The 27,707-nt window shown below is 34.6% G+C and overlaps 1 protein-coding gene across 7 annotated transcripts in view; it reads right to left on the bottom strand.

Moving 5' to 3' along the window:
* Positions 1-27,707, bottom strand: part of sipa1l2b (signal-induced proliferation-associated 1like 2, genome duplicate b) — a 148,473-nt gene that overhangs the window by 34,887 nt on the left and 85,879 nt on the right. For 6 of the 7 annotated variants that reach the window (XR_015501927.1, XM_087272337.1, XM_087272340.1 and 3 more), the window contains 7 exons: positions 26,127-26,401; positions 18,573-18,797; positions 15,367-15,504; positions 10,682-10,764; positions 10,130-10,236; positions 3,615-4,036; positions 598-822 (listed from right to left, as the gene is read on the bottom strand). Coding sequence is in view for 5 of the 7 variants with exons in the window: in XM_087272337.1 (XP_087128463.1) it covers positions 598-822; positions 3,615-4,036; positions 10,130-10,236; positions 10,682-10,764; positions 15,367-15,504; positions 18,573-18,797; positions 26,127-26,401 (1,475 nt within the window). In the remaining 2 variants the exon portion in view is untranslated. Of the gene's footprint in view, positions 1-597; positions 823-3,614; positions 4,037-10,129; positions 10,335-10,525; positions 10,765-15,366; positions 15,505-18,572; positions 18,798-26,126; positions 26,402-27,707 lie in introns of those variants that run through there. The other variant, XR_015501928.1, reaches the window with a different exon arrangement.

Below are 27,707 nucleotides of genomic sequence, written 5' to 3'. Positions count from 1 at the left end.
TAACCATCCCCATATTCAATTGGCTTCATCACTGTCTCCTCTCCACCAATCAGCTGGTGTGTGGTGTGCGGTCTGGCGCAAAATGGCTGCCATCGTGTCATCCAGGTGGATGCTACACACTGGTGGTGAATGAGGAGAGTGAGGAGATTGAGGAGAGAGTGAGGAGAATGAGGAGATCCCCCCCCCATTGTGTAAAGCACTTTGAGTGCCCAGAAAAGCGCTATATAAATGTAAGGAATTATTATTATTATTAAACTCCGATAATAAATAAAACACATATGATTAATGATTTCTTGTGCGGCCAGGTACGAATTGATCCACAGATCTACAGTACTGGTGGTTGAGGAACACTGTTCTACGGCAGTAAATTTAATTTTTATTTTTGATATTCGGCGCCAGTTTATTAGCAAGTGACTAAACGTTCTCGTTGACTCATTGGATGAAAACTGCTTTATTTGCAATTCTTTTTTCCAATATTCCAGTTTTATGCATCAAATTTGCGTCTTCGGATGGAAACACAGCTATTTACATATCACTAGGAACTTTTCTCCAGCTTCAATGTTACATAAGATGCATTAGTCATTTAGAGCTACTTACCTAAAGTCTCTAGCTTGCCCTTGATCTTCCAGCAAGTGCTCATTTTCTCCTTTCTTCCAGCCAGTTGAATACTTTTCACCTTGTGATTGGCAGCTAATAGAGAGCTTCTCTCGTCCTCCCATCGGAGTGGTGTCCGTAGGAGAGATGATGTAGATTTTCGAGGGGTCAATGGAGCTGGAGTTCTTCGAACATCGCTCAGAGGGGCTTCCAGAATGACGTGAGCCACTGGAGGATAACAATGAAAAGATGAAAATGAAACGGCTGAATGAACAGCTGATTGATTATCTAATGGCAATGCCTGTCTAAGCACGAACTATTAATTATCAGGTTTTAAAAGCATTCTTGTCAAGGCAAGAATGAGTAAAAATTACAGCGGGAACACCAATAAATGCAATGCTTTCTGCATAGTCAGAGTCATTTTAGTATTTTAATATAAAATTGTAGCAATTATTAAGATTTTTGAATTGTCTTTTTTTAAATTCCATTTTTATTAATATTTTGTCAGTGTCAATAGCATGGTGGCCAGTGTGCCACCAAGTGTAACCAAGTGTGTCACCAAGTGTGACCAAGTGTATTTGTTTTGTTATTAAATATGACAAAAACATGCTTTTATTGATATTATTTCTAAAAACTTTGTGTTGTAATTTATATTACATTACTGAAAGCCATTTCTTATGTTTTTAGTCAATAGTAACAACACAACAAGATGATACTGTCATGTTATAGATATAGTCTTGAGAAAATATGGACTGCAATGGAAAATGCTCCAGGTTTGATAAGATGGTTTTTGGCTGTATCAAATCACCTTAGCTTGGCACTCTTAAGTCACTTCGGCTTTATCAAGCTTCATCTGCATCCTACTGTATTCAGACTCACATCAAAGCAATACCTTTTCATTGTATAACTGACCTAAGCTTTTAAAGTCAACCCATCAGGATAAGGCACACTGCTCGTCTTTATAAGCAGCACAGTCCAAAGACAGAATGTCAAAAAGCTTAACTTATTACTTAGCCCTTGTGTATTGTTCAAATTTACAACTTTTTTTTTGTTGCGTTGGGGGCTGTTTTTGTCCAATTGACTTACATTATAACCACATATTTTTATTGCAAAGCCATGACAGCATATAATCATGAGTGTTTTTGGTTATCCCTGTTGGGAAGAGGTAAAATGTGTAATTAAAAAAAATCTTTTTATTGTTTTAGCATAAGAAAATAAACAATTACATAAACAGAACAAAAATGCATTTTCACAATACACAAACAGTCAGACACAACATAGTACAATATCATCCAGAAAGCAAAAGAGAAAAAAAAAATTTATTAAATATATTAAGAAAAATAATGATAATAATTTACAGAGAAACGTGTAGGCTCCACAACTTGACATATGCTAAAACCATTCCCACCTATAATGAGTTACAAGTCAGCATGACTGATATAAAACATAATTTGGGTTTCAGATTTTAAAAACTATGTTTAATTTGTTTGCCATCCCATATTGCATTTCTTCCATGGGCAAAACATAACTTAAGCTCCTAATCCAGGATTCAAAGACAGGCACGTGATCTGACTTCCAATTTTGTAAAATTATTTTCTTTGCTAATATCATACACAAAGATACTGCCCGTGATGAATATTTATCTCCTATTTCTGAGGTGCCTCCAAAAATACTCAATTTTGGCTCTGGTGCCAGATCAATCCTGTATACTTCAGATTTAAAATTAATAACGTATTGCCAAAATGAGCTATTTTTATGGCATGACCAGAATGAATGAGTCAATATACCTTCAAAATTTTACATTTATTGCACAATAAGGAAACACTTGGGAAAATCTTATTTATTTTTACTTTTGAATAATGAATTCTGTAGATAACATTAAATTGAATCAGTCTGTGTCTCGCGTTGATAGAGCAATCATGAATTTTGGAAAGATAATCTTTCCATAAAATGTGTAATTTTTATTGTTGTTTATGAGTTGGCAGCTCCAACCACTTGATAGGCTTGTGCAAAAAGTTTCTGGCTTTTACATAGAGTTCTAGGAAGTAAATCAGCAAATTATAGCGTGCATGTTTAAAGACACACTATGTTTACTATGTTCTGACAGCTGAGCTGCGTATTTTTTTTTCAAACATATCAAATAAATGAGCAAAAATCTCTTACACACTCAAACACATGCTCGCACAATGTACTCTATATAAAAGCTCCAGATTTTTTGCACTGTAACTAATAATCACCTGTAAGAATATCAAATATTACCTCATCCCAACAGGAAAAAACCACCAACAATCAAGAATCCATGATTATATGCAGTCATGGCTTTGCAATCAAAAATGTCATTATAGTGGGAGTCCATGGGGCAAAAACAGCCCCCAACATAACAAAAGGGTAATACATTTGCCCAGTGTGTATTGTTGAGTTAAAAAAAAATAAATTCCCACACATTTTCCCAAAATATGCATAAAAATTTTTTTGTCAAAGATCAAACCATTTGCTGAAACACAGAGAAAGTAGTGGCCAAATTAATCCTCAAAATCTTCTCAGTGTGGATTATACATCCCCAACAGCACACAAGGTTTAAAGCAACAAGAACAAAATAAGAAAAACAAGTAATTTTTTGTTAATATTTGGCTCCTAATTTCTGTCCCTCTACTGAAAGTCTTTTTACCAAAAAAAAAAAGCTTCAAAACCAAGCGAGATCAAACCACATAATGAACAGCTTTAATTTAGTCTATTTTTCAATAATAATCTCTCAATAGTTTTAACATTGGTTGCAAATAACTTTTAAAAAAGCCAAAATGTAAAACGTTCATCATCAAATCACCATTTCTCTTCAGAACATTAAAGTATTTATTTCTAATCTCTTAACAGATATTTTGATGTGACAATTTTAACCGACTTTAAACTGAAGACATAAAATCTCTCAGAAGAGAATTAACTAGGCAGTTGTAGTCAAGCATTCACAAAAAAAAAAAAAAAAAAAAATTCTACATGAATTTTACACTCTCTTCTTATCTCACCTGGAAAGTGATGAAATCTCGCTCAGATCTCCTGTGCTTCCATCCGTGGTGTGACCGGTGGGTGTAACGGGCGCATATCCCTGAGACAGGAACATCTTTGCCCTTCCTTCATCCGTCTCGCCATCCTCCTGGTACTCCAGAGGCCACGGGAGTCCCGTATCAACCCTCCCGTCCCGCATGGCCATCCGTGAAGGTCCAACTCCGGCCAAGGGCAGGGCAGGGGGTGGAGGGGGCATACAGGGTGCTGTATCTATGCCGCTGTCAGTTGATGCACCTTTGATATAGGTGAGTCCTAAGGACTCTGGATCCATTGGGTCTCCAGATCCAAAATGTTTCTCGTCGCTGCCGCTGGAAGCATTGCTGGAGAGGGTGTTGTTACTGGAGTGGCTGGAGCAATGGCTGTGGCAGCTCTTCTCACGGCTCTGGAAGATTATTGAAGTGTTAGTGTTTTGGCTGAGTAAGACTGATTATTGTTTTTTTTTTTTTATATAAACTGTCTAAGCAAGGGCTGAGTTTGATCAAACATCTAGTAAAAAGAGAAATATGCTATTAAAAACACAGTTGAAGTCAGAATTATTAGCCACCATATATATATGTTTCCCCAATTTCTGTTTAAAAGATTTCTTCAACACATTTCTAAACATAATGTTTAATAACTTATTTCTAAAACATATAGCTTAAGGTGCTACTAATACTGACCTTAAAATGTTTGTTAAAAAAATTAAAAACTGGTTTTATTCAAGGTGAAATAAAACAAATGAGACTTTCTTCAGAAAAAAAAAATTATAGTAAATACTTTGAAAAATTCCTTGCTCTGTTAAAAATAATTTGGGAAATATTTGAAAATGAAAAAAAAAATATATTTTTTTAAATAATAAAAATAAAAATAAAAACAAATAAAGAAATAATGCTAATATTAATGGATAATAATTGTGACTTTAGCTGCAGATAAACTTAAAATAAAATATTACTGTAGTATTTCAATTAATTAAAACTAAAGAAAAAAATGTGGTATCACTTTAGAATAATGGTACATCAAATAATGTTTTTACTTACATTAACAAAGTATCAATAATCTGGTAAAGCATCTATTAATAATAGATCAACATTGACTAATGCATTATTAACATTAACAACGTTAATGCAGAGTGAGTTAACATGAACTAACGTTAACGAAGATTAATAAATACCATAATATATGTATTACTAATTGTTTGTTAATGTTAGTAAATACATAACGTGCTATTTCAGGCTTTCCTCCTGGATTTTGCCTACCCAAATTCAAAAGCTTCATAAATCCACATGCAGAGGTGTAAACGCAAAAGTGTGGTATCATTTTAAAGAAAACCAGTTGAATTTTCATAAAACACTGTCGAAAACACTATTGACTTTTTGTAAACTCAAATTTGAAAGTGTACCTTTTAGGTTCTGTGTGGTGTAGGTTGCTGTAACTAATTTTGGTGGTTCCTGCACATGTCAGTAATCATATGAAAAAAGAAAAATGTCTCGATCACAATCTATGCAAAAGTTAATCTATTCCAACTAATGAGAGTACGGAACAACTTTTGGAGGTAATGGGCCAGTACGGACCTTCAAAATTTAAAGAATGCAGAAGTACATGATGTCACGGACCTGGTACCGGGTACACAGAGTTTAGGAGGGTGGACCATTATTTCAAAGTGTTGCCACACTGCATAAAATTATATGATTAATTAGTTCTGACAACATATGTTAATAGGTCATGCAACTTATTAAACCAAGTTAATTTTGTTCTAACCTAGTTTTATAAGCTAAGCAAGCTGCTTTAAGTCAAGTTTGTTGGACTCTGAAGGTTGATTTGATTCGGCTAAGACAAAAGGATTTTTACAGTGCATTAATGTCATATTATAATGCCGTAAAAATAATATAAATATTATATAATGATAATAAAAATACTGCTTTGATTCAATAAAAAAGCGAGAAAGAAGGTCAAATTTGTTATCAATTTATGGCTTTAGTTTTATTTGTATTTTGATTTAAATTTGCATAATTGGTGGTCAAGAAAAAACTCTTTACAATACATAATCCATATTCACACATTCACACAACTACTTTCATGTATTTAATATATTTAGAGACACTTTCTTTCTGTCTTTCTTTAAAAAATAAATAAATAAAAATAAACCTAGAAGGTCATGCTAGGTCATGCTACAAGACAGACAAACCATTTCATCAAAAAGTACCATTTGTTTACTTTACAGTCAAACTTCAGCCCAACAAAAATGGATGATGTAAGAACTGGAGCACTAAAGTGAATTTAGCAAAGCAATAACAGCACAAGATAGAAGAACCAGTTCTGCACCATTACCACCTACTGTAACCAATCTCATGGAAAATAAATAATTGATTACACCGTTAAATTGCATCATCTAAATTTAAGCCCTTTCGAATGAAAGGAAAGTGGATGATTTTTAAACTTTAATGCATGGTTTGCTCTGAAAGATCTACTATGCTGCGCCATTTCCAAAGCCCCCCCCGGCTAAAGATGTGGTCAATACACTATCGCAAAAAGCTGTCAGTTCTGTGAATCAAGCAGTAGAGGAATGTAGGCCATTGCATAAGCAACAGAAGATAAACATGATGGTACATCCTGCAGCATCAACACCGGCTGCAGGCGGCAAGGGTAGAATGACCTTTTCTGGCTTGATAAATCAGGTGGATTCACACTTAACCTGATGAAACAGGCTCCAGACTTTGGTGCTATCTATCGCACCATGAAAGAAAGAATGTGCAGTGTGGTATTCAGTAACTGCACCGGCGTCTAGTTTCTTACGTCAATTCCCACAGGGATTGCATGACTGGATGTGACACTACGAGCCATCTGCCATAGACGTCGCCCCCCTTTCCTGCAAACCAATGACCTGCCCACTACAACTACCCACCCATACGGAGAAATGTGCCGCATTTGCTATGCTGCCAACAACACGTTCCTGACTAATGTGGTCACTGCACCCATCAGCCACATATAAACACACAAACCCTTGCATCGACTCGCATGCATTCGCTCAGCATATGCTCCTGTTGCTGTACAGTACAAGTCATGTGTTGCGTCTTACAGAGACTCACATTGTTAAAATGCATGTCATGTAAGTGAATATGTTGGAAAGGCTGCACATGTTGGAGTTCCAATGTTTTTAATTATGAAACAGGCGATATTTAAAAGAAATGTTCACTACATATTGCTACTTGGTTGCCACTGGAAAAGCAAACCAGATACCTTTCAAATTTATGATTCTTGGTCACTTCCATAGGAAATACATAAAAGAACTTTCTTGATGTCTTTGCAGGAGCTTTCAGTCCTACTTAATTCCTTATTGGAAAACCGCTTCAAAATAATGCTTGTTATTTTGATTAGTCATTTGTTTTCACTTTTTTTAAATAAATTTTTACCTCCTGTCCTTTCATTTCTATACATTCTGTAACATTAGGTACACAGCTAATCTGATCTGATATGATGTGATGTTCACAAATATTATTTTTGTTTTTGGGTGAGTTTTGGATAACACAAATTGTAAGGGCTAGCATTAATATGGTTGGGACAGAGCACCTATAGCACTTTCCTTGCATTTGAATAGGCCCACTTACATACTGTGTGGCAAGATGTCATTGGGCTCTATTTTAACGAACTAGGCGCAAAGTCTACAGCATATGGTGCGAAAGCATTAAGGGTGTGTCCAAATCCACTTTTGCTATTTTAAGGATGGAAAAATATGCTTTGTGCCATGGCACATGGTCTGACAGTTCTGTGTTTATTCTTTTAATGAGTTGTGGGTGTGTTTTGAGCATAATGTGCATTAAACCAATCAGAGTCTCATCTCCCATTCCCTTTAAGAGTCAGTTGCGTCACGCCATTGTGCATTTGCTATTTACATGGCAGACTTTGTAAGTGGAAAAACTGAATGCTTCACTAGCAAGAAAACAGCTAAACAGATCATCTGCAGTGCAAGGATAAAGAATGAGCCTCCTCCATTCAGCCTTTTTACTTTCTCCTTACACTTTGCTCCTTTTCTTTCATGGATAAGAAAATGGTGTTGTACACACTCCACTGAAGACATCCATTAGCCTACATAATTAATATTGTTACTATTTTTAACTATTTCTAAATTTAGTTATAATTTCCAGCAAACAAACAAATTTAACAATAATTATGAAGTGTGGTCAAAAAACTTGGGAGTTATATCCAAACACAAATCCTATTTTTATACCCCATATTGTGATGCATACGTCTCCAAAACCCAACAGGTGAACAAATCTAAACTTTTTTTTATTAAAACAAATACAATTAAATATGCATATTTAAAATAATACTGCTAATAAAAATAACATTATGCAAACGCAAATTGTCATGAATGAACTGAAAAATGGCATAGATGCATGAAAAGGGCATGGAGGTAGTGGTTTTTATATTTTTGTAGAAAATAATCATGTTGGTAACATTTTAGTCCTTTATTTTTTTTTTATATGTATATATGTGTGTACTGCTGTACATCCTGTGTGTTTTAAGCATTTTAACCTGCATAGGTGCATAACTAATGTGCTCTGCGCTGGACTTTAGACCTTCTTTTAGATGGTCAATGGCACGCTCTATTTCAGTTCTTGAAAATAGCAACGCACCAACAATGCGCCTTAACACACTTCTATTTTAGAACGGCACATCCATGAGTCCACAAAGTGGCGCAAATGGATTTGCTATTTAAACAACATACGAAAATTACTATGGCACTGGTCTGAAAATAGCAACAAATTGCGCCAAACACATCTTGCGCCTTATTGCACCAGGCGTATGATAGGGCCCTTTATGTTCATAAAATGGTAGATGAAAAGCACCCAAGTGACCTACTACTTCATAAAGTTCTTAAGTGCATTTATGTCGGACACTTTACTATCCCATGAGTCCATTTAAGTGCATGTAAAAATTGAAGTGACACAACTGATGCAGGTTAGTCATGTGAAAACATCATGGCGGATGTACAGTACTATACCTATATACTTTATTTAATATTAAGAATGTAACAATAGCTATGTGGGAATAGGGGTTACATGCCACATAGTTCTAGGAGCTCATTTATAGGAACTAGCCATCAGGTTGGTCCATTGAGAAATTATTTTTTTGACATCAAGCAATATATTGTAGAAAATCAACAACTGGATGAAAGAGGACACTGTGATCTGAGCTGTTTATTGATTGTATCATGAGTTTTATGATAATGGAAATGGAATGTGGACATATAAATTATGACTGAAAGAGCAAAAAGGATTAAACCAACCAACCACAATCTGGAAAACAGGTAAATACAGATATAATTACCTTCTTGCATGTGTATGCCTACAGTAACACTTATGACAATGATTGTATGGCATGCATTCACCCAATAAACATACACTCAAGTCAGTTCCAAATAGTACCTGTTAGTAGGCTGGGTTGTTATGCTATTATGCAGGGTTAAACCTTATTCTGAACTAGAAGTCATTTAGGGTGCTTTCACATCTGTAGTTCGCTACATTTAGTCCGGACCGAGGGGAATAAATGATACATTGTTGCATTTTCTGCCGTCTTTGGGTCGTTTTCACACCTCACTGCTGGCTTTGGTCCGAACCAATTGAAAAGAACCAAAATGCACTCATCTGACAAAATCCACATCACTCATTGGCCAGATGTTGTTGAACAAAGTTCCGAAACTCCATGTTGATTGGTCAGAATTCACGTGCGGGAAAATGCTATTGAACTCCCGCAGGTAAACAAACCGGCAGACACAAAATGTCGCTTTTAACTATGGAGGGACGACTGCATTGACTGATTGTATCCTTGCTTTAGACAAACTATACATTTCGAGAATGAAGCACGGCCAAGGCTGGAAAACAATGTTTTAATGCATCGCAAGTCACTTTAGGAGGAGGTGTGAATTAATTTAGCTAAACTGCGACATGGTCATCTTGCGGAAATATAAGCAACGATCCATCAGGTAATGTATTTCCCTCTCTTTCTCTGTTGGTAAAGCGATTTCAACAAATATTTTTCCTCCATATCCCATGTTGCACAGTGCATCGGCCTACGGCAGCTGGATTAGTCCAAAAGGCGCAGTACTTTTTGAGGTTGGTTCTGTTTTAGTTCAGATCATATTCTCACCACAAACGAAACGCTCCAGGGTTCATTAGAAAGCGTACAGAGACCAGCTCTTCAAGCAGATCTCGTCCACTTTTTTGGTCCGCTTTTGGTGCGCACTCGAGTACGATAGCATTCACACCTGTCCAAACGAACTGCACCAAGAGGGAAAACGAACTCCAGTGCGATTCAACCGAACTAAGTGCGGCAGCTGTGAAAGCACCCTTAGAGTCCCAAAATGGTATTATTATAACTAAAATCACTTAAATACATTGTAAACATCTTAAAAAGTAGGAAAGTCCAACAATAGTTATATTAACTACAGTTAAATCTCTGATTATTTATCTTTATTTTGTTCAAAAAGGAAACTAACCCGAGGGAATTTCCCAGGTGAGTCTTTGGCCCCCTGTCTCTGTAGACCCCTGTTGAGGATCTTGGTGGATGGGATGTGCCACTTGGCTTCAGGAACACATGGCGATCCTGAAAGTCATGGATGTGATGTTACTGTCATTGATTGGTGCACAATTAATGATTAAACTAATTAGCCTATCTTAACCTACAGGTGTCAATTCTAGTTCCTGGAGGGCCGGAGCATTGCACAATTTACTTTTAACCCTAATTAAAACACACCTAATCAAACTAATTGAGTCCTTCAGGCTTTTTGAAACCTCCAGGTAAGTGTACTGGAGCATGGTTGAAACTAAACTGTGCAGAGCTGCGGCCCTCCAGGAACTGGAATTGACACCTGTGTCTTAACCCATTGATTTACTGAAATTGAATGTCTTGTGTGTAATTTAATGCAGCTTGTTGCATTTATAAAACAAGTAAATAAGCCAGTTAAAGTGGGAAATCATTTCTATAATTCATCTGAAAGTAATGAAGCTTAATCTGCACTGGAGCTTGAGGAAAAACAATGCTTGTGTACCAGCAGATCGCGTCCTCTCCAGTTTGTGCTCTCTTTCTCCATCCTTTTCCTCTGGCTGGTCATGAAGGGCAGGTGATTGTGATCTATGAGACAAACAGACAGTGTTAGAGTGTAGATGTTTGCTGCATATATTCTTAGACATTAATGATATTTTAGTGTTGCTACCAAAGCATGTTGCATAAGCTTGAATAATGCATTTCATATGAAAGGACAATGTCTAACAGTAGGCTTTTCACACTACACTTACCCTCAGGTTACAGTCATGCTTTTAACCCTGGGAAAAGGAACGTTTCACACTTTAATTTAGCAGGGGTGGGTTTCACTTAAATGCAGTGTTTGTGACACCTCTGTTGTTTTAACTGCACAATGTGACGTCGGACATGTGGTGCATACCAATGCAAGACTGTAGATTACAGTAAAAAGCTTAGCACTCTACAGTTAATCATACTTCATCTGCATGCTTCAGGGCAGTGAGAGAGTTATTTCAGTGTTATTTTTAGAGACCATTTATTTTTTACCTTTATAATCAGAAAAATACATTCAGCAGTAGGGCTGCACAATATTGGAAAAATCTGATATTGTGATATTTTATTTATCTGCGATATATATATTGCAATATGCTGCATGAATTGATCACCAAATGATTGAATAGCACTATTTAGAAAGAATTTATGGTCATGCTTTATTTTAACGTTTACTTCTCGCTATTAGCAAATCATTAACTATGACTTTTGCTTCAAGTAACTAAGTCCTAATTTGCTCCTTGTTAATAGATATCAAGGTATTTTAGATATTGGGTTAGGGTTGCAGAATATAATCATGCAGATATTTAGTTTATAAATACTATTAAGCAGCCAATCTATCAATAACATGCATGCTAATAAGCAGTTATTTAATAATAAGAGTTGGTCCCTAAAGTGTCACCAAATTTATTAATTTTGATTGATTAGGAGGATTCTGTAAGGAAGTGAGTGATGCATAAAATGTAATAAACAAATTACAAGCATAGATAAGTACAATTAAGCAAAGATGAAAGTGAATTAAGCAGTGAATCCTTTGTGGTTTTGTATATATAAATGTAAAAAAGTTACACTGCAAAGGCTATTCCTGTATTCATTAAACTTTCAATTGGCAAAGGGCCTTGTGCCTGAATACTTTGATCTCTCACAGGCCAAATCCAAAAACATGTTGTGGTTAAATTCTGCAGTGACTTTACAAATATTATGTTCTGAATTGTGACTTTTGCTCAAATATAATCCCAACTCATTGCAATATGCGATGTGACTGTTGCGGATGCACACATTGCGATATCAATGTCGAAATGATATACTGTGCAGCCCTATCCAGCGGATACATTTTCTGGCAATCAGCAATACTATAATATGAAAATATGCAATGCTAGATCCTTCATTCTTAGGTTGCATACTGCTTTTGTCTAGTAAAAGACTCATCGCAGATACACAAATGAGAAAGTTAACTCAAATGAAAGTGATGATGATATAAAAACTAAATGTTCATTTATATTTTTGTTAAGTGAAATGAAAACACTGAATTTCACAACAAAAAACTTCTTCCACTAAGATATTAGCAAAAAAGCTACCTCAGCAAAATAACATATCAACAGTGCCAACTTGGGCTGCATTTACACTGCATGAATCAAGTGACTCGATTTGGATTATTTTTCTGACATGTGGCACAGATCAGAAATAGCCCATGTACGTGTAAGCAAAAAAAATAAAATAAAAAAATGGATCCCCATTTACTCAAATCAGATTCAGGCCTTGTTCATATGTGGAGATTTATCCGATATGAATCAGATCGGTGCTCTTGTGTCAATGCGAGTCGAGTATTATTAAAATGAATAACGTCAAATCTGACGCTTTCATTTCAAAACAGACTTCAGCAGAGTTCCAAACTTTAGATTTCATATTCTAGGACTATAGAAAAGCTTTTATACTGTCATGTAGCACAAGTGTTTAAGCATGTGTGGAGTGAGAGAGCACAATATCTGCCACGTAACCAATATAAGTTAATATAAAACTATTGCATACATCAAATGCTTAAATCACGCCATGGACATTACATTAAAATGCCTATTGTTTTAAAAAGGCCTAAGTTAACAGAAGATGGCCAAATGAGAACTTTTGTGTCATACTCTATAGTGAAACAGCTTGTCAAAAAGAATTTTATAAAAAATGAAACCCTGTGAACACATTAAATACAGGAACGGAGAAAAGAACGCTCTTTTATTATTAGCTGTCAGTCAGCGCAAGCACTTTTTTTTTCCTGGTCATTGCGACTTTGCCATGTGCTGTGTAAATTCAGACAATCGGATACGAGTCACTTTAAAAGATGATGTAAGATGGTCAACAAAAATCGGATACAGTCACAAAATCAGAATTGACCATCAATATCTGCAGTGTAAATGCAGCTTTAGTGTTCTGCAACTTAGTGTTGAAATGAATCGGGAAGAGAAACACCTAAATACCCGAGAAGTCTCAATGAGAACAAAACAAGTATTCTTCTTTAGCACTCAGAAAGTGATTTGATTTAGCATAGTTCACGTTTTTGCAGCACTAATCATCATGTGTAGCAAAGTTATGACTAACATTCATGGGAAAAAACCTCGACTGACATTTTAGACAGACCTTAAGGGAAAATCAAATGAAAAATATATGATTTAAACTGTTTTTTTGAAGCGAGTTTTTGAGTGGTTTAGTAAGGTGATGGAGTGGTCATTGTTTACCTTTATAGTCCCTTTAGCAAAAAAGGCTAAGTACAAGATGACGTTTATTCCAACTCTCATTGGTTTTTTAAATAGGATCTTAAAATAGTTATGCATTTACAGTGCATCCGGAAAGTATTCATAGCGCTTCACTTTTACCACATTTTTTATGTTACAGTCTTATTCCGAAATTGATTCAATTCATTTATGTCCTCAAAACTCTACACACAATACCCCATAATGACAATGTGAAATTTTTTTCTTTTTAAATTGTTGTAAATTTATTAAACATAAAACACTTGAAAAATCACATGTACAGAAGTATTCACAGCCTTTGCTGTGAAGCTCTGAATTGAGCTCAGATACATTTTGTTTCCACTGATCATTCTTGAGATGTTACAGCAGCTTCATTGGAGTTCACCTGTGGTAAATTCAGTTGATTGCACATGATTTGAAAAGGGATACACCTGTCTATATAAGGTCCCAGGGTTGACTGCATGTCAAAGCACAAACCAAGCATGAAGACAAAGGAATTGCCTGTACACCTCCGAGACAGGATTGTCTCAGAGCACAAGGCTGAGGAAGGTCACAGAACTTTTTTTGCTGCTCTGAAAGTTTTAATAAGCACAGTGGCCTCCTTCAACCATTAGTGGAAGATGTTTGGAACCAAGAGGGCTTTTCCTAGAGCTGGTCCCCCATCTAAGCTGAGTGATTAGGGGAGAAGGGCCATAGTCAGGGAGGTGATCAATAATCGACAGTCACTCTGTCTGAGCTCCAGTGTTCTTCTGTAGAGAGAGTTGAAGCTTACAGAAGGACAACTATCTGTGCAGCAATCCACCAATCAGGCCTGTAGGGTAGAGTGGCCAGAGGGAAGCCACTTCCCGCCTGGAATTTGCCAAAAGGCCTCTGAAGGACTCTCAGACCATAAGAAACAAAATTCTCTGGTCTGATGAGACTAAAATTGAACTCTTTGGAGTGAATGCCAGGCGTTACATTTGGAGAAAACCAGGCACCGCTCATCACCAGGCTAATACCATCCCTACAGTGAAGCATGGTGGTGGCAGCATCATGCTGTGTGGATGTCTTTCAGCAGCAGGATCTGGAAGACTAGTCAAGACAATGGGAAAGATGAATGCAGCAATGTACAGAGACATCCTGAATTAAAACCTGCTTCAGAGTGCTCTTGATCTCAGAGTTGGGCGACGGTTCATCCTCCAACAGGACAATGACCCAAAGCACACTGCCAAAATATCAATGGAGTGGCTTCACAACAACTCCATGAACTCCACCCCCGCCAGAGTCCAGACCTAAATCCTATTGAACATCTCTGGAGAGATCTGAAAATTGCTGTACCCTGTCGCTTCCCATCCAACTTGATAGAGCTTGAGAGGTACTGCAAAGAGAAATGGGCAAAAATTCCCAAAGACAGGTGTGCCAAGCTTGGGCATCATATTCAAAAAGACTTGAGGCTGTAATTGCTGCCAAAGGTGCATCAACAAAGTATTGAGCAAAGGCTGTGAATACTTATGTACATGGGATTTTTCAGGTTTTTATTTGTACTAAATTTGCAATAATTTCAAAACCAAAAAATCAGATTGTCATTATGGGGTGTTATGTGTAGAACTTTGAGGAAATAAATTAATTTAATCCATTTTGGAATAAGGCTGTAAGATAAAAAAAAAAAAAGAGGAAAAAGTGAAGCGCTATGAATACTTTCCGGATGTACTGTATGTTTTTGCCTCTGTCTAGGGTTATTTGTGGCTGTGACTGAACAGCTGATGTTTACCAAGCTGGTCATGAAATATTAGCTCACGACCGAAAAGACAGTCCAATATCACTTTTCTTCATATTCTACCTTAATTCTGTTTGCACCAAAGATTTGCACCAAATCTCGTATGATTACTCATTTGATAACCTCTAAATCCGGATGGGCTTTGAGTTACAACCAGAATCTCATTACCCGTCATAACTGGCTTTCTGAGCCCAAGTGCCACAGGGACCAGGATCACTGGAGGTTGATTGGTTACTGGGAGAACTGCAGTAATGCTGGCCGGAATTTCCAGACGGACTCTGAACCATCTCGAAGTCCTGCAATACCCTGCAATAAGCGAAGACAGGGTTAGAAGCTCATTAATCAAAGCTCTGGTGGCAAAAGCAATGAGAGTGCTACAACAAAACTCATTCATATTCCCGACCGTTGGGAGCAAACACTGTCAAAAAAAAAAAAAAGTGTTGGAGCAAAATCTATTTTTAGCAGAAGCCCGTGTCTCCAGGGCTGGGAAGGTCTGTGCATTCCAGAGGGGAAATAAGAGTAACATCCACCAAGAAGGAATGACACGCCATGTGCAATGCTGATCTCAGTAGAGGACGAGATGACAGGCTGGGGTGAAGAGGCCGCAAAGGTGTGTGCATTTCAGACAGGGTGAAGACACTAGCATAAAACACACACTCGCTTCAAATGCACAACAAGACACAAATTAGCAAAGGATTCCAAATCTACAGCACTGGAAACATCAAGTTCCCAATTAGCTCACCCTTAAAGTTGTCTCCTGAGAAATGCGAAAGTGAATCAATGCCACATCAGACTTGGATATAATCATTCCAGACTTTTTTGCCCTGTGTGTAATCCACAGTGTGGCATGTATCATCCTTAATGGCTTCTATGTGCTTCCTTTTGGGCTTTCCCAATGGATTTGTCAGCAGAGATGTGTCTGGATGATCAGATATCACTGTTATGAATCATTGATTCTTAAAGTTTGCTGTTGGTGAGTCTGACAAAAAGCAGGTGCTGTTTTATATTATCTGTCCTGACACATTTGCAGTGGTGTACAAATATGAGATTATGCTCAAAATATTCAAATCAATTCAATTTCAATTTAATTTATGTTTATTTCTATAGCGCTTCTACAATTTAGATTGTCAAAGCAGCTTAACACAGAAGTTCTAGTAAACTCAAACTGTGTCAGTCCAGTTGCCAGAAGTGAAGTGTAATTTAGTTCAGCTCGATTCAGTGTGGTTTAAATTTCACTGCTGAAAGTCCAAACACTGAAGAGCAAATCCATCCAAAATATGGGCTTTTCAGCTTTTCTAGAGTTAAAATTGAACAAAATTTTGGCAAAAATTGCTATTTTTTTGTTTAAATTTAGGTAACACTTTAAAGTTATAAATGTTCTATGTACTTAGAGTAATTAGGGAAGCATGATCCCTTTTTTGGAACTGATCCAATCACGATAACAAAAAATATCAGCCCATACAGATCCAATCCGATATTGTGCAGTATTTTTTTATACATAAAACAGTTTCTATAGTTCTACTAATCTGAGTTATAAACTCAAATACTATATATAAACAGAAAAGACAATTGTTGCAAATACAATTTATTATGCTTAACACAAAACTTACCCAAAACCTAACCTGCTTTCTAATCCTAAAAATATAGTTAGTACATATAATTCATTAATATTACTCATTAGTTAAATGAATAGTTACACAGTAACCTTACATTACAAATGTAATAATATATAAGGGACATTCTACCAGAAACATTCATTTTCACTAATAAAAAAATTTGACAGGGCCTGACCTTTAAGTTTGTCTCTCAAAAAATCATACAAAGCAAGCATAAAAGAACACAATTCAATGATAGAGCTCATCCTTGATCACTGTCAGCTTCTCTATCAAGTGATATCACTTTCTTAGAGCCATAGCCTTAAAGGAGTATTGCACGCATTTTATGTTAAATTTAATGCATATGTGAAAGAACCGACAGAAACATAGGGACAATTGTACATTTATTTGTATTATATATTTGTCGTATTTATTTGTAGAATTTGTTTATAATTTCATGTTTTTAATCAATTGATGTGAATGATAACAACTTTGCTATTCCTGAAGTTTTTTTAATCTAAATAACAATTCGAGCTGTAGGTTCCATTGGGCTGAGGACAAAGACAATGATGGGGCTTGTAAATTTGTAAAGTGTTTTTAATAAAGAACAAAAATCTGAGAACCAAATGAAAGACATATTCCTTTACAGAACAACCCACAGAAATTAACCACTAGTCCATTTAAAACATTTCAGGGATGAAATACTTTTTATTCACTGTATTTATGTTTTCATTTCAGGGACAAATAATGTTTGTTTCTGGTAGAATTTCTCATATATTTATTTTATATTTACTTTTATCTATATAGCTATATATATATCTCCATTACAGCATGTGCGTCAGCTGTTTATTTCAGCTGTTTATTTGTGTGTGCGCATGAGAATTTTCATGTTGGGTGTGTGTTTGTGTTTGTGTATATATATATATATATATATATATATATATATATATATATATATATATATATATATATATATATATATATATATATATATATTTTTTTTTTTTTTTTTTAATTTTTTTTTTTTTATCTAGATTTATTTATTTAATTATTGTGGTTTCACCCCAGGAAAAAAAAAAACAATTCCATAAATATGCTCTTATGTCCTACCATAAAAAAGTCTAAATCCACTTCATTTTTGGGTTGGGTTGTAATAAGACCTAGACATTTCCGAGCGAAGGTCTACTATTTAGGAAGATAATATAACATCCTTTAATCAATTCCCATCGTGTAATGTGAGCTATCAACAACGTTTGCCCTTGTGTCTGACTGCAGGCACGTTTTTGCAATAGCAGTCCATGTAAAACTCACTTCCAGATCAATCGTCATTGCAGAAAAACAATATAATCTATTCTGAATATCCACCATGACGGGAGACAAAGGTCTAAAGCAAAAATAGGCCCAGGGACAACAATTTACATGCGTGCACACAAATAAACAGCTGACCCACATGCTGTAATGGAGATGAAACGATCAATTACACCAACCAAAACCAATCCAATCCATGATAAGAGTCTGCAACTTTATTCCTATGTCCTATGTTCATGAATGTTAAAGTCTTCTTTAAGTCTTTCAAATGGAAGTTTTCAAATCGGCATAATAGTGTCATAATTTGAAACACAGAGGTCAAAAAAAAAAAGAAAAAAAGGTGGATATAAAAGGTGGAGTAATATCTCTAGTTCACCACGGGGCTTGAATTGCAATTCTACAGACTATTAAAATCACTGGTTTAAATGTGCAGAATGTGCATTTAAAATAATTCAATCCAGTATCTCTTACCTAGATCCATCCTGGTATTTCTTATCAAAAGAAGTGCTGCGTGAGATAGCAGCTTGCGCGTACTGGAACATCTGTTGGCTCGGGGAGGGTCGATCGGGCCCTTGAGTGGGAGAAACCCGAGACAGAGGCAGGCCCTGGGGAACGTGAGTCATCCTGTGCCAACCAGGCCCAGTACCAAGAGTCTTGTACTCCATGATGGGGACACGATACAGCTCTGAGGCACCTCTGAAAAAACAGGCATAGAACATGGTTTATTGGACTTATATTATAGTAATAGCTCGGTATTTATTAATACACTACTACTGATGAATGTTGGCAGCCAATGACATCCATAGTACACTGTAAAAAATGCTGGGTTCCACACAATTCCTTCATGTTGTCCAAACACAAATCTATTAAGTTAACTTAATAGTTTATAAAAATGTAATTGGATTGAACATAAAATAGTTAAGTTGTCCCCACAAAAGCCTCAAGAATTGTGTTGATTCGGCTCATTTTAAATATGTTGTTTGAAGAAACACCAAAAAAATCAATCTTATTAAGGAACTATTAAGAAAGTTAATGGCTACTGATTTTCAACATTCTTCAAAATTTCTTCTTTTGTGTTCTACAGAAGAAAGAAACACAAATAGGTTTGAAAGAAGAGGATGGTAATTCTGTGACAATGTTTCATTTCAGGGATACTATCCCTTTAAAATCTTTCTGAAAACTGAGGTTTTTTTAGCTTTCAGATAAATAGAAAGAACAGATTTATGCTTCAGGGTGCATACAGACAGTATGTTTGTATTTTACAAAAATCACGTCTTCTCCGGCTGCTCTTAACTATAACAAGTTATGCACAAACAGATATCTGGGATTTAAAAACAAGTTAAATTTGAACAGTATGAGAATTTAAAATCATTTAAAGAGCACCTATTTTATCCCTTTTTTCAAGATTTAGGAGGTCTTTTGTGTCTCCAGAATGTGTTTGTAACATTTCAGCTCAAAAACACCCATCAGATTATTTATTATACCTTTCAGAATGTTGGGATTTTTCGCTCTGAACACAATGCAGGTGTTTTTGTGGCCTGTGCCTTTAATGCTAGTTCTCCCTACCCACCATTCCCACATGCCTGTCAGAGTGTGCCTCAATCTCTGTCTTTGCTGCGTCAGATAGACAGCACAGTGACAGACATGAAGGAAGCAGATCTCACTAAAATTTGTGAGAAATACTACAGTAAGAACTTTCCCAATGATTATTTAATGTATTTGTTGTGGAGTTAATTCAAGCCTCTCTACAACGAAGAGTCACACTTTTTTACTGTATTTTGCTGTATTTATTACAAACATGCACTGTTTTAAACACATTTTAAACTTGTAAAAGTCATTCTTGATCACATTTGATGATGACTGATGATCACAGAGAGCTGAACAGATCTTTTAATCCCAGTTGCTTTGCGCACATCCTGTCTTGTTGATATGATTATACGCGTTACTTCAGAGACATGTTAATATGTGGCTGTCAATCAATTCAGTGGGCGGAGAAACTGACATCAACACAATCTTGTGCCTTTCCATGTGTAATTAAAACTGGTTCATTTTACAATTCTAATGTTTCCTTCAAATAGTATTCTAATACAAAACTTAATAAAAACTGCAATAAAAATGTGTTATGAAACTGAGGAAAATTAGTAAAAACTTGTATAAGAATAAAAGAATATATTAAAAATATTATATAATATAATTATATAAAAATTATGTAAAATAATTATATATAATATACAGTTAAAGTCAGAATTATTAGCCCCCCTTTGAATGTTTTTTGCTTTTTTAAATATTTCCCCAAATGATGTTAAACAGAGCAAGAAAATCTTTCACAGTATGTCTAATACAATTTTTTTCTTCTGGATAAATTCTTATGTTTTATTTAGGCTAAAATAAATGTGTTATTTTTTTATTTTTATTTTTTAAATCATTTTAAGGTCAAAATTATTAGCCTCTTTAAGCTATATATTTTTTCGATAGTCTACAGAACAAACCATACATGCCTAGTTAACTTAACCTAGTTACGCCTTTAAATTACATTTTAAGCTGTCTAGAACTGTCTTGAAAAATATCTAGTAAAATATTATTTATTGTAATCATGGCAAAGATAAAAAAATATTAAGTTATTAGAAATTAGTTAAAACTATTATGTTTATAAATGTGTTGAAAAAATTCTTCTTTCCGTTAAACAGAAATTGTGGAAAAAAAACAGGGGGGTGAATAGTTCTGACATTAACACTATATAAGAACATATTCCAATTTATTAATATGGAGTTTTTAGACATGGATCCACGCTTTTTGGACTTATATAATAGTATTAGCTCTTTATTGATTAATACACTACTATTAAAGAATGTTGGTAATTGGCAGCCAATGACATCCATAGTACACTGTAAAAAAAATGCTGGGTTCAACACAATTCCTTCATGTTGTTCAAACACAACTTGTAGTTAAAGCTGGTTTATTTTCCAATTCCAATGTTCCCTTAAGTACTATTCTAACACAATAATGTGCAACCAAATGTGTTATTAAAATGGAAAAATGTCCATTAGTCCAATAGTCGGGCTATTTCTAAGAATATATTCCAATTTATTAATAAGGGCTCTTCACTCTTCCTCTAATCAGCTAGTGTAATGCTAAATTCCCCATCAAGGGAAGACTTGTAAGTGAAATTGGCAGAACGTATTAAATAATAATCACTGCAGGGCTGTTTGGCAAGAGAAAAGACACATCGGCAAATGAGATGACAAATGGTATCAGATAAAAGATGTATTGTATTTTTTTCCAGTGATTATCTGTGGCGTGTGTCATTAGATGGGGGGAAAAAAACTAAAAGAACAAATAAAAATAAAAAATAAACACCAGCCTGACCCACGGCAGCAGGATTCACTGATGGTTAATTATTTGTTTCCGATCTAATCCAGCCATACACACAAACACACATGCACACACACACACACACACTGAACTACTTCCACAGCAAAAATCTCTGGTGTTTTCTTGAAGAGCTGGAGAAGACAAGAGCTCTCAAGACAGATTTGCACAGCCTCTACAATGAGACACAGTTCTTCGTCTTCTTCTTCTTCTTCAAAAAAAAAAAAACTACTTCTATGAAGACCACAGCACTCTCAAGACTCTCACGCACAAATTCCTGAAATTGAGAAACGCCTCGCAAACAAAAGGCTTGCGAATGAACACACTGATACATTTACTTTGATATTCAACACATCTCAGTTGGCATGATCTTAAGACAGCGAGCAACCTAGATTTTTTCATTCTGTTATGCCTCTGCCAGGTTGCTAGTTTTAACACACTTCTTTGCTGTTGTTAAGGCATCTGGGGAGGTTTAAGTGCATTTATAAACTACAGTCCAATTACCGTTTTTCTCAGTCACTTTGGTGCGTTTCTCACAAAACTATGTACATTTGCACAACAGTTAATGCATTTCTCAAAACAATAAGTACAAACTGCAAAACCTAGTTGATAACCTGCAAAAACGAGTCACTTGCTCAAAATGGATAGCTCATTCCTCAAAAGCAAGTATTGATGTCAATGAAAGTGTCAGTGTCATTAAGATGAAAAGTCCTGACACCATTGTTTATGAACAAGATAGTCAAATGGCTTTGTCATGTTTTCATTATGACACTTTACTCTGTAAATTTTTTCCAGTGCAAAAACTCAGATTTTGATGAAACTTCCTGAAAATGCTCAAGACAGCACTATATACTATTTGCACAGCCATTTGAAAACAGTAAAGTAAGACATCATTGCATTTAGTAAGGTATTTGAGTACAAGACACTGAAGATGTGTTTCACGTGTTTACTGCATTTGCTTATTGCAATTCTAATTTATTCACAGCATTGTGCAAAGAAATAAACACACCCTTATTCACAACAAACATAAACTTCCTTTGAGTAGAGCTGTGCACAACTGTACACAATATTGCAGTACATATTGGAACTGAACCTACAACTTACACAGGTCTGTAAATCATTCATGAAATTATTTAACTTAGAAGACATTTTCAAGGAAATTATTTTTTTATGTTTTGATTACCGATTTTGAAAACTAGTTCAACATTTCTGTATGTATTGAGTCAAGTAATAAAATGAGGACTATTAGTTTTATATGGAATGACTATTCAGCATTTACAAGTTTAGTTCATTTTGACTGACATGACATAAGCAAATAATAATGTTATAAAACAGCAGAGAGTTGTATGAAAGCAATTAATGCATGTCCAAAAGCATTTGCAATAATTTGGTAGGAATGAACTGCTACTATGATGTGCACAAATAACTAATTGTTTTGAACAGTTAATGAAATGCATTAACTGTTGTGCAAATGTAAATAGTGTTGTGAGAAATGCACCAAAGCAACTGAGAAAAACTGTAATAGGTAACACAAGAAATCAGATTTCAGTCTGACAGCTTCAAAAGCAATAAAATGCTAAGCTTTAAAGTATGGTTGGCTAGAAACATGTGTGCCATTCTTTATTTTATTCAATTAAAGGATGGATGGATGGATGGATACTTAGAGATAGATAGATAGATAGATAGATAGATAGATAGATAGATAGATAGATAGATAGATAGATAGATAGATAGATAGATAGATAGATAGATAGATAGATAGATAGATAGATAGATAGATAGATAGATAGATAGATAGATAGATAAAGACAGAGAAGGTTTGATTAAAATGTTGAATGCTGGCAGTCAGTTTATGTTAAAAGTTTAGCTGTATGTACAGTATAGGTGGTTTGTGTAAATTTGGTGATACCCCTATCAGCACAATAATAAAGAGAAAAAAACATAAAATTATATAGTAAAGTTGATATAAAAACGCTAGAGCTGGACAATGTTGGAAAAAACTGACATTGCGATATTTTGTTTTTCTGCAATATATATATTGTAACTTATAACTGACTTATAATTGACTTATAACTGGAAAAATTATAATTTTACATTGATTCTTTACATTGATTGTAGGGGAGTGAATGTGTATAAAATATAATAAACAAATTACACGCATAAATTAATAAAATAGAACAAAAATTGTTGTGCAAAAATTCAATATTAAAATCGAACATAAGACTTGAACATTAGAAATCGCATCAAAATTGTCAACAAAAAAAAAACTGTTCAACAACATCTGTTCTTATCTTAAGACGGCTTGTAAAAAGTTTTTAGAATACTTTTAATGTTGACTTTTAGTCTGCTTAGTATAACTAATTAAATACAAATAATATTTGTTAATGCTACAAAATTTAAAATTTCTAAAATTAAATTTGCTCAATATCTTTAGTCACATCTATTTAAAATTATTTCACTATTAGAGTTAAACTTAGGCTTAATTATAATCTCAACTCAACATCAAAGACGTATTACTCTAAAAATAATAAATATATAAATCGACAGATTCGTTAGACTACAAAAAAATCTAAGAAAAAAAATACATGGCTGTTGTGTTCAAGGTTATGTGTAATAAGTCAAAAATCCAAAAATGTCCACTTGAAGCTTATCCTGTTTAACATACTGTAATAATGACAAAAAATAAATAAATACTAGTGTAATTTCAACCTCATAGTTCAATTTTATATATGATTAATTAATATAACCTCATTGTGTAATTAATTTAATATTGTTTTCGATTAACTTAAATGTATTACTTTGCATTCAGTAGAATTTTGACAGTTAACAGCAATAATATTCAATTTGAATGGTTTGTTAAACCCTCTGCTAAAGTGCTGACATGTCCAGGCATGTTCTGTTAACTAGTTCTCTAGAAAAGGACTTGCCCAACATACAGATACAGTATGCAGAGCAGTTAAGGTCAACCAGAAGTGTCGGCAACAAAAAAAAAGTGTTTACAAAAAAGCCAAGAGCTCTTGATATCTCTGGCTTTCATGGGTTGCAGGGGGCCGAAAAAAGTCAATCCAGTTATTGACAGTTTAGAGGGTCACTTTAATCTCTGCCTTCAGATGCTCTTGGTAAGCCCTCTGCTCTTTTAAAATGAGCAAACAGAACACGAGGCACGTGTTCAACAAAGTTCAACAAGGTTCTGGGTCACTTTCTATTCCAGGACAGTTCGCTGTAAGTGGTTTCTTTCATGTAAAGGCTCAACAGAGGAGGGGAAAAAAAGAAAAACAGGGCCAGACTATGATCATATCATTCGCAGATTATCTCAAGAGGATTAATCTTCTCTTAGGGGTTGACCTCTGTTTACCCATTAGAAACTCATGCGGCACATCTGTCCACGAGTTACATTAAACACCATGGTTTCAGTTTTGAAGAATGTTTCTGTAGATGTGGCCAAACTTGCCCGTGACATGATAGATTAAGGCACCGTTTACATGAGGTATTAAGATTTCTTTATTTGTTAATAACGTCAGGTCAGGTGAACTTTATTTCTTTAGCACTTTATACAATGGAGGCTGTGTTAAAGCTGCTTTGCAAGGATGAACAGGGAAAAGGATAAAATAAAGTGGTATTAAGATTTAAGATTAAGGTTTTTTGTCTGATCATCATTTAAATTAAGGGTGTGAACCAGATAACTTGTCTGGATTTTCAGTTACATTTTATTGGCTTACAAATGCAACCAAATTAAATTACACATTTAATTAAACTCTTCTTATTAAAAATAACATATACCAACACTACACAAAAATAAAAAATAACATGTGTGGCATGTAAATCCAAATTAGAAAACAAAAATTAAGATAATCAATTATTTACTTTTTTACTGTACACATGGCAATCAATCAATCAATCAATCAATCAATCAATCAATCAATAAACTACAGTTAATTAGAAAAATATGTATAAAAAATTCAATTAAATAATCAAATAAAAATTTAAATAAATGAAAATAACTTAAAATATTAAACAATAATAAAATACAATAAAAAATAAAACAATCAGAGTAATAACTGAATTTAAATAACAATAAAAAATTAATTAAATTTAAAATAAAACACAATAAAAATAAATAAATAAAAAATAAAACAAAACAAAACAATAGTAAAACAAAACAAAGCACAAAAAACAAATATAAAACAAAAACGAAACAAAATAAATAAAACAAAGCCACAAAACAAAATAAATAATAAAACAAAAAGAAAGACAAAACAATAACACAAGATAAAATAGATCATAAAACAAACAAACAAACAAACAATAAAACAAACAAAACAAAACAAAAAAACACAAAATAAAACAAAACAAAAGCAAAACAATAACACGATAAAATAAATCATAAAACAGAAAGAAAAACAAAACAAAACCAAACAATAAAACAAAAACAAAACAAAAAGAAAAACAGAACAATAAAACAAAAAGAAAAACAAAACAATAAAAAAAAACAATGAAAGAAAAACAAAAACAAAAACAATCAAACAAAAAACAAAAACACAAAATAAAATAAACAATAATAAAAAAAAAAACAATAAAATCAAAACCAAACCAAACCAAAACAAAACAAAAACTATTTAGCTGCAATTCTGGAGAATGTAAAAACAAACCGCATACCTTCTAGGGGTGCCGTCCTCATGTGGCTGTATGACCACCACCGTAACAGGTGTGGAGGTCCGCAGATAGTCAATCATCTGCTCGTGAGTGAGATTTCCTACTGCGACCTTGCAGATCTCCACCAAACGACAGCCAGGGCGAAGTCCAGCTTGCCAGGCAAACCCAAACGGCTCCACGTCGGCCACCACTCCCTCAAAGTTGACATGAAAGCCCAGCTGGCCCAGGGCATTCCTGCGCAGGGTCATTTCTAGAGTCTCAATCCCCCTGGTGACTATCTGCAAAAAAAAAAAAAGCACATGGAGAAGACACAAGGACTTTAACCATCTGAAACAAGACCTTTTGTCACCTCAGTGAGTTTTAATAATAAAATCTGTTGTGTGAAGACGAGCATAAGGTTTTGCGCAGGTAAGCATGCAGATGATGGCTGAAGTCAGCTCTCTAAAGGGGGAAATTATCCAATGTCAAAACAACACTGAGACACAACAGGCCGGCTGACTGAAAAACTAAACCTGAAGGGAGAACCTGACACCAGAAGCAAACGAATGTTGGATAAAGCAGCTTAAAGCTTGAACATTCAACTACTTTATCCCAAAATAAACAGTTCCAGGCAAATCTCAGGTAAGCTGATCTTATCGGGTCTCTGCACAGCTACTCAAGAGTCCAAAAGCAGGAATAAAGACAACAAAAACACTGAAGTGGCTAAAACTAAATAGAAGCTTTCTTATCAATCAGCTGCTTAAATCAAACACAACTTGGCTTTTAACTGGCTAAATATGGTAAATATATGCATTTTTATTCAACAAAGCAGCAAAATGTTTTGTTTTTCTGTCAAGTTCAGTCATTCTTCCATGAAATATTTATGGGAAAACCACTTCTGGAACCAGCTTAACAGAAAATGTCTGCATTCATTCACTGTATTACTTTCTTCAGCATAACCCAAAAGATGATATTTAGAAAAGTGTTTCAAATTTTAATAAAGTAAAGTAAAGTAAAGGATGGATGGATGGATGGATGGATGGATGGATGGATGGATGGATGGGCGGACGGACAAACTGACAGACGGACAGAGGGACGGACAGACAGACGGACAGACAGACAGAGATGGATGGATGGATGGATGGATGGATGGATACTGTATAGACGGATGGACGGATAGATAGATATGTACTGTAGATGGGTGAAAGATAGATAGACGGATGAATGGATGGACGAATGGATGGATGGATGGATACTGTAGATAGACAGACAGACAGACAGACAGACAGACAGACAGACAGACAGACAGACAGACAGACAGACAGATAGATAGATAGAAAAATGTTTCAACTAAATAAAATAAAATAAAATAAAATAAAATAAAATAAAATAAAATAAAATAAAATAAAATAAAATAAAATAAAATAAAATAATATTTTTAAATTACAGTAACAAAAATAAAATAAATTACTAAATTTAATTAAATTTAAAAATAAATAAATAATAAACATAAAAGACTAAATTTTAGATTAAGAATATGATTTTCACTGTACATGTATAACCTATTTTTAAAAAAATCTTTTGTGTTCCATATAATAATAAGTC

This window comes from Danio rerio, chromosome 11 (genome assembly GCF_052040795.2).
Source record: "Danio rerio strain M-AB ecotype USA chromosome 11, GRCz13ab, whole genome shotgun sequence".
Lineage (NCBI taxonomy): Eukaryota > Metazoa > Chordata > Actinopteri > Cypriniformes > Danionidae > Danio > Danio rerio.
The sequence above is the reverse complement of the archived record's forward strand: the minus strand, read 5'-3'. Positions and strand labels throughout refer to the sequence as shown.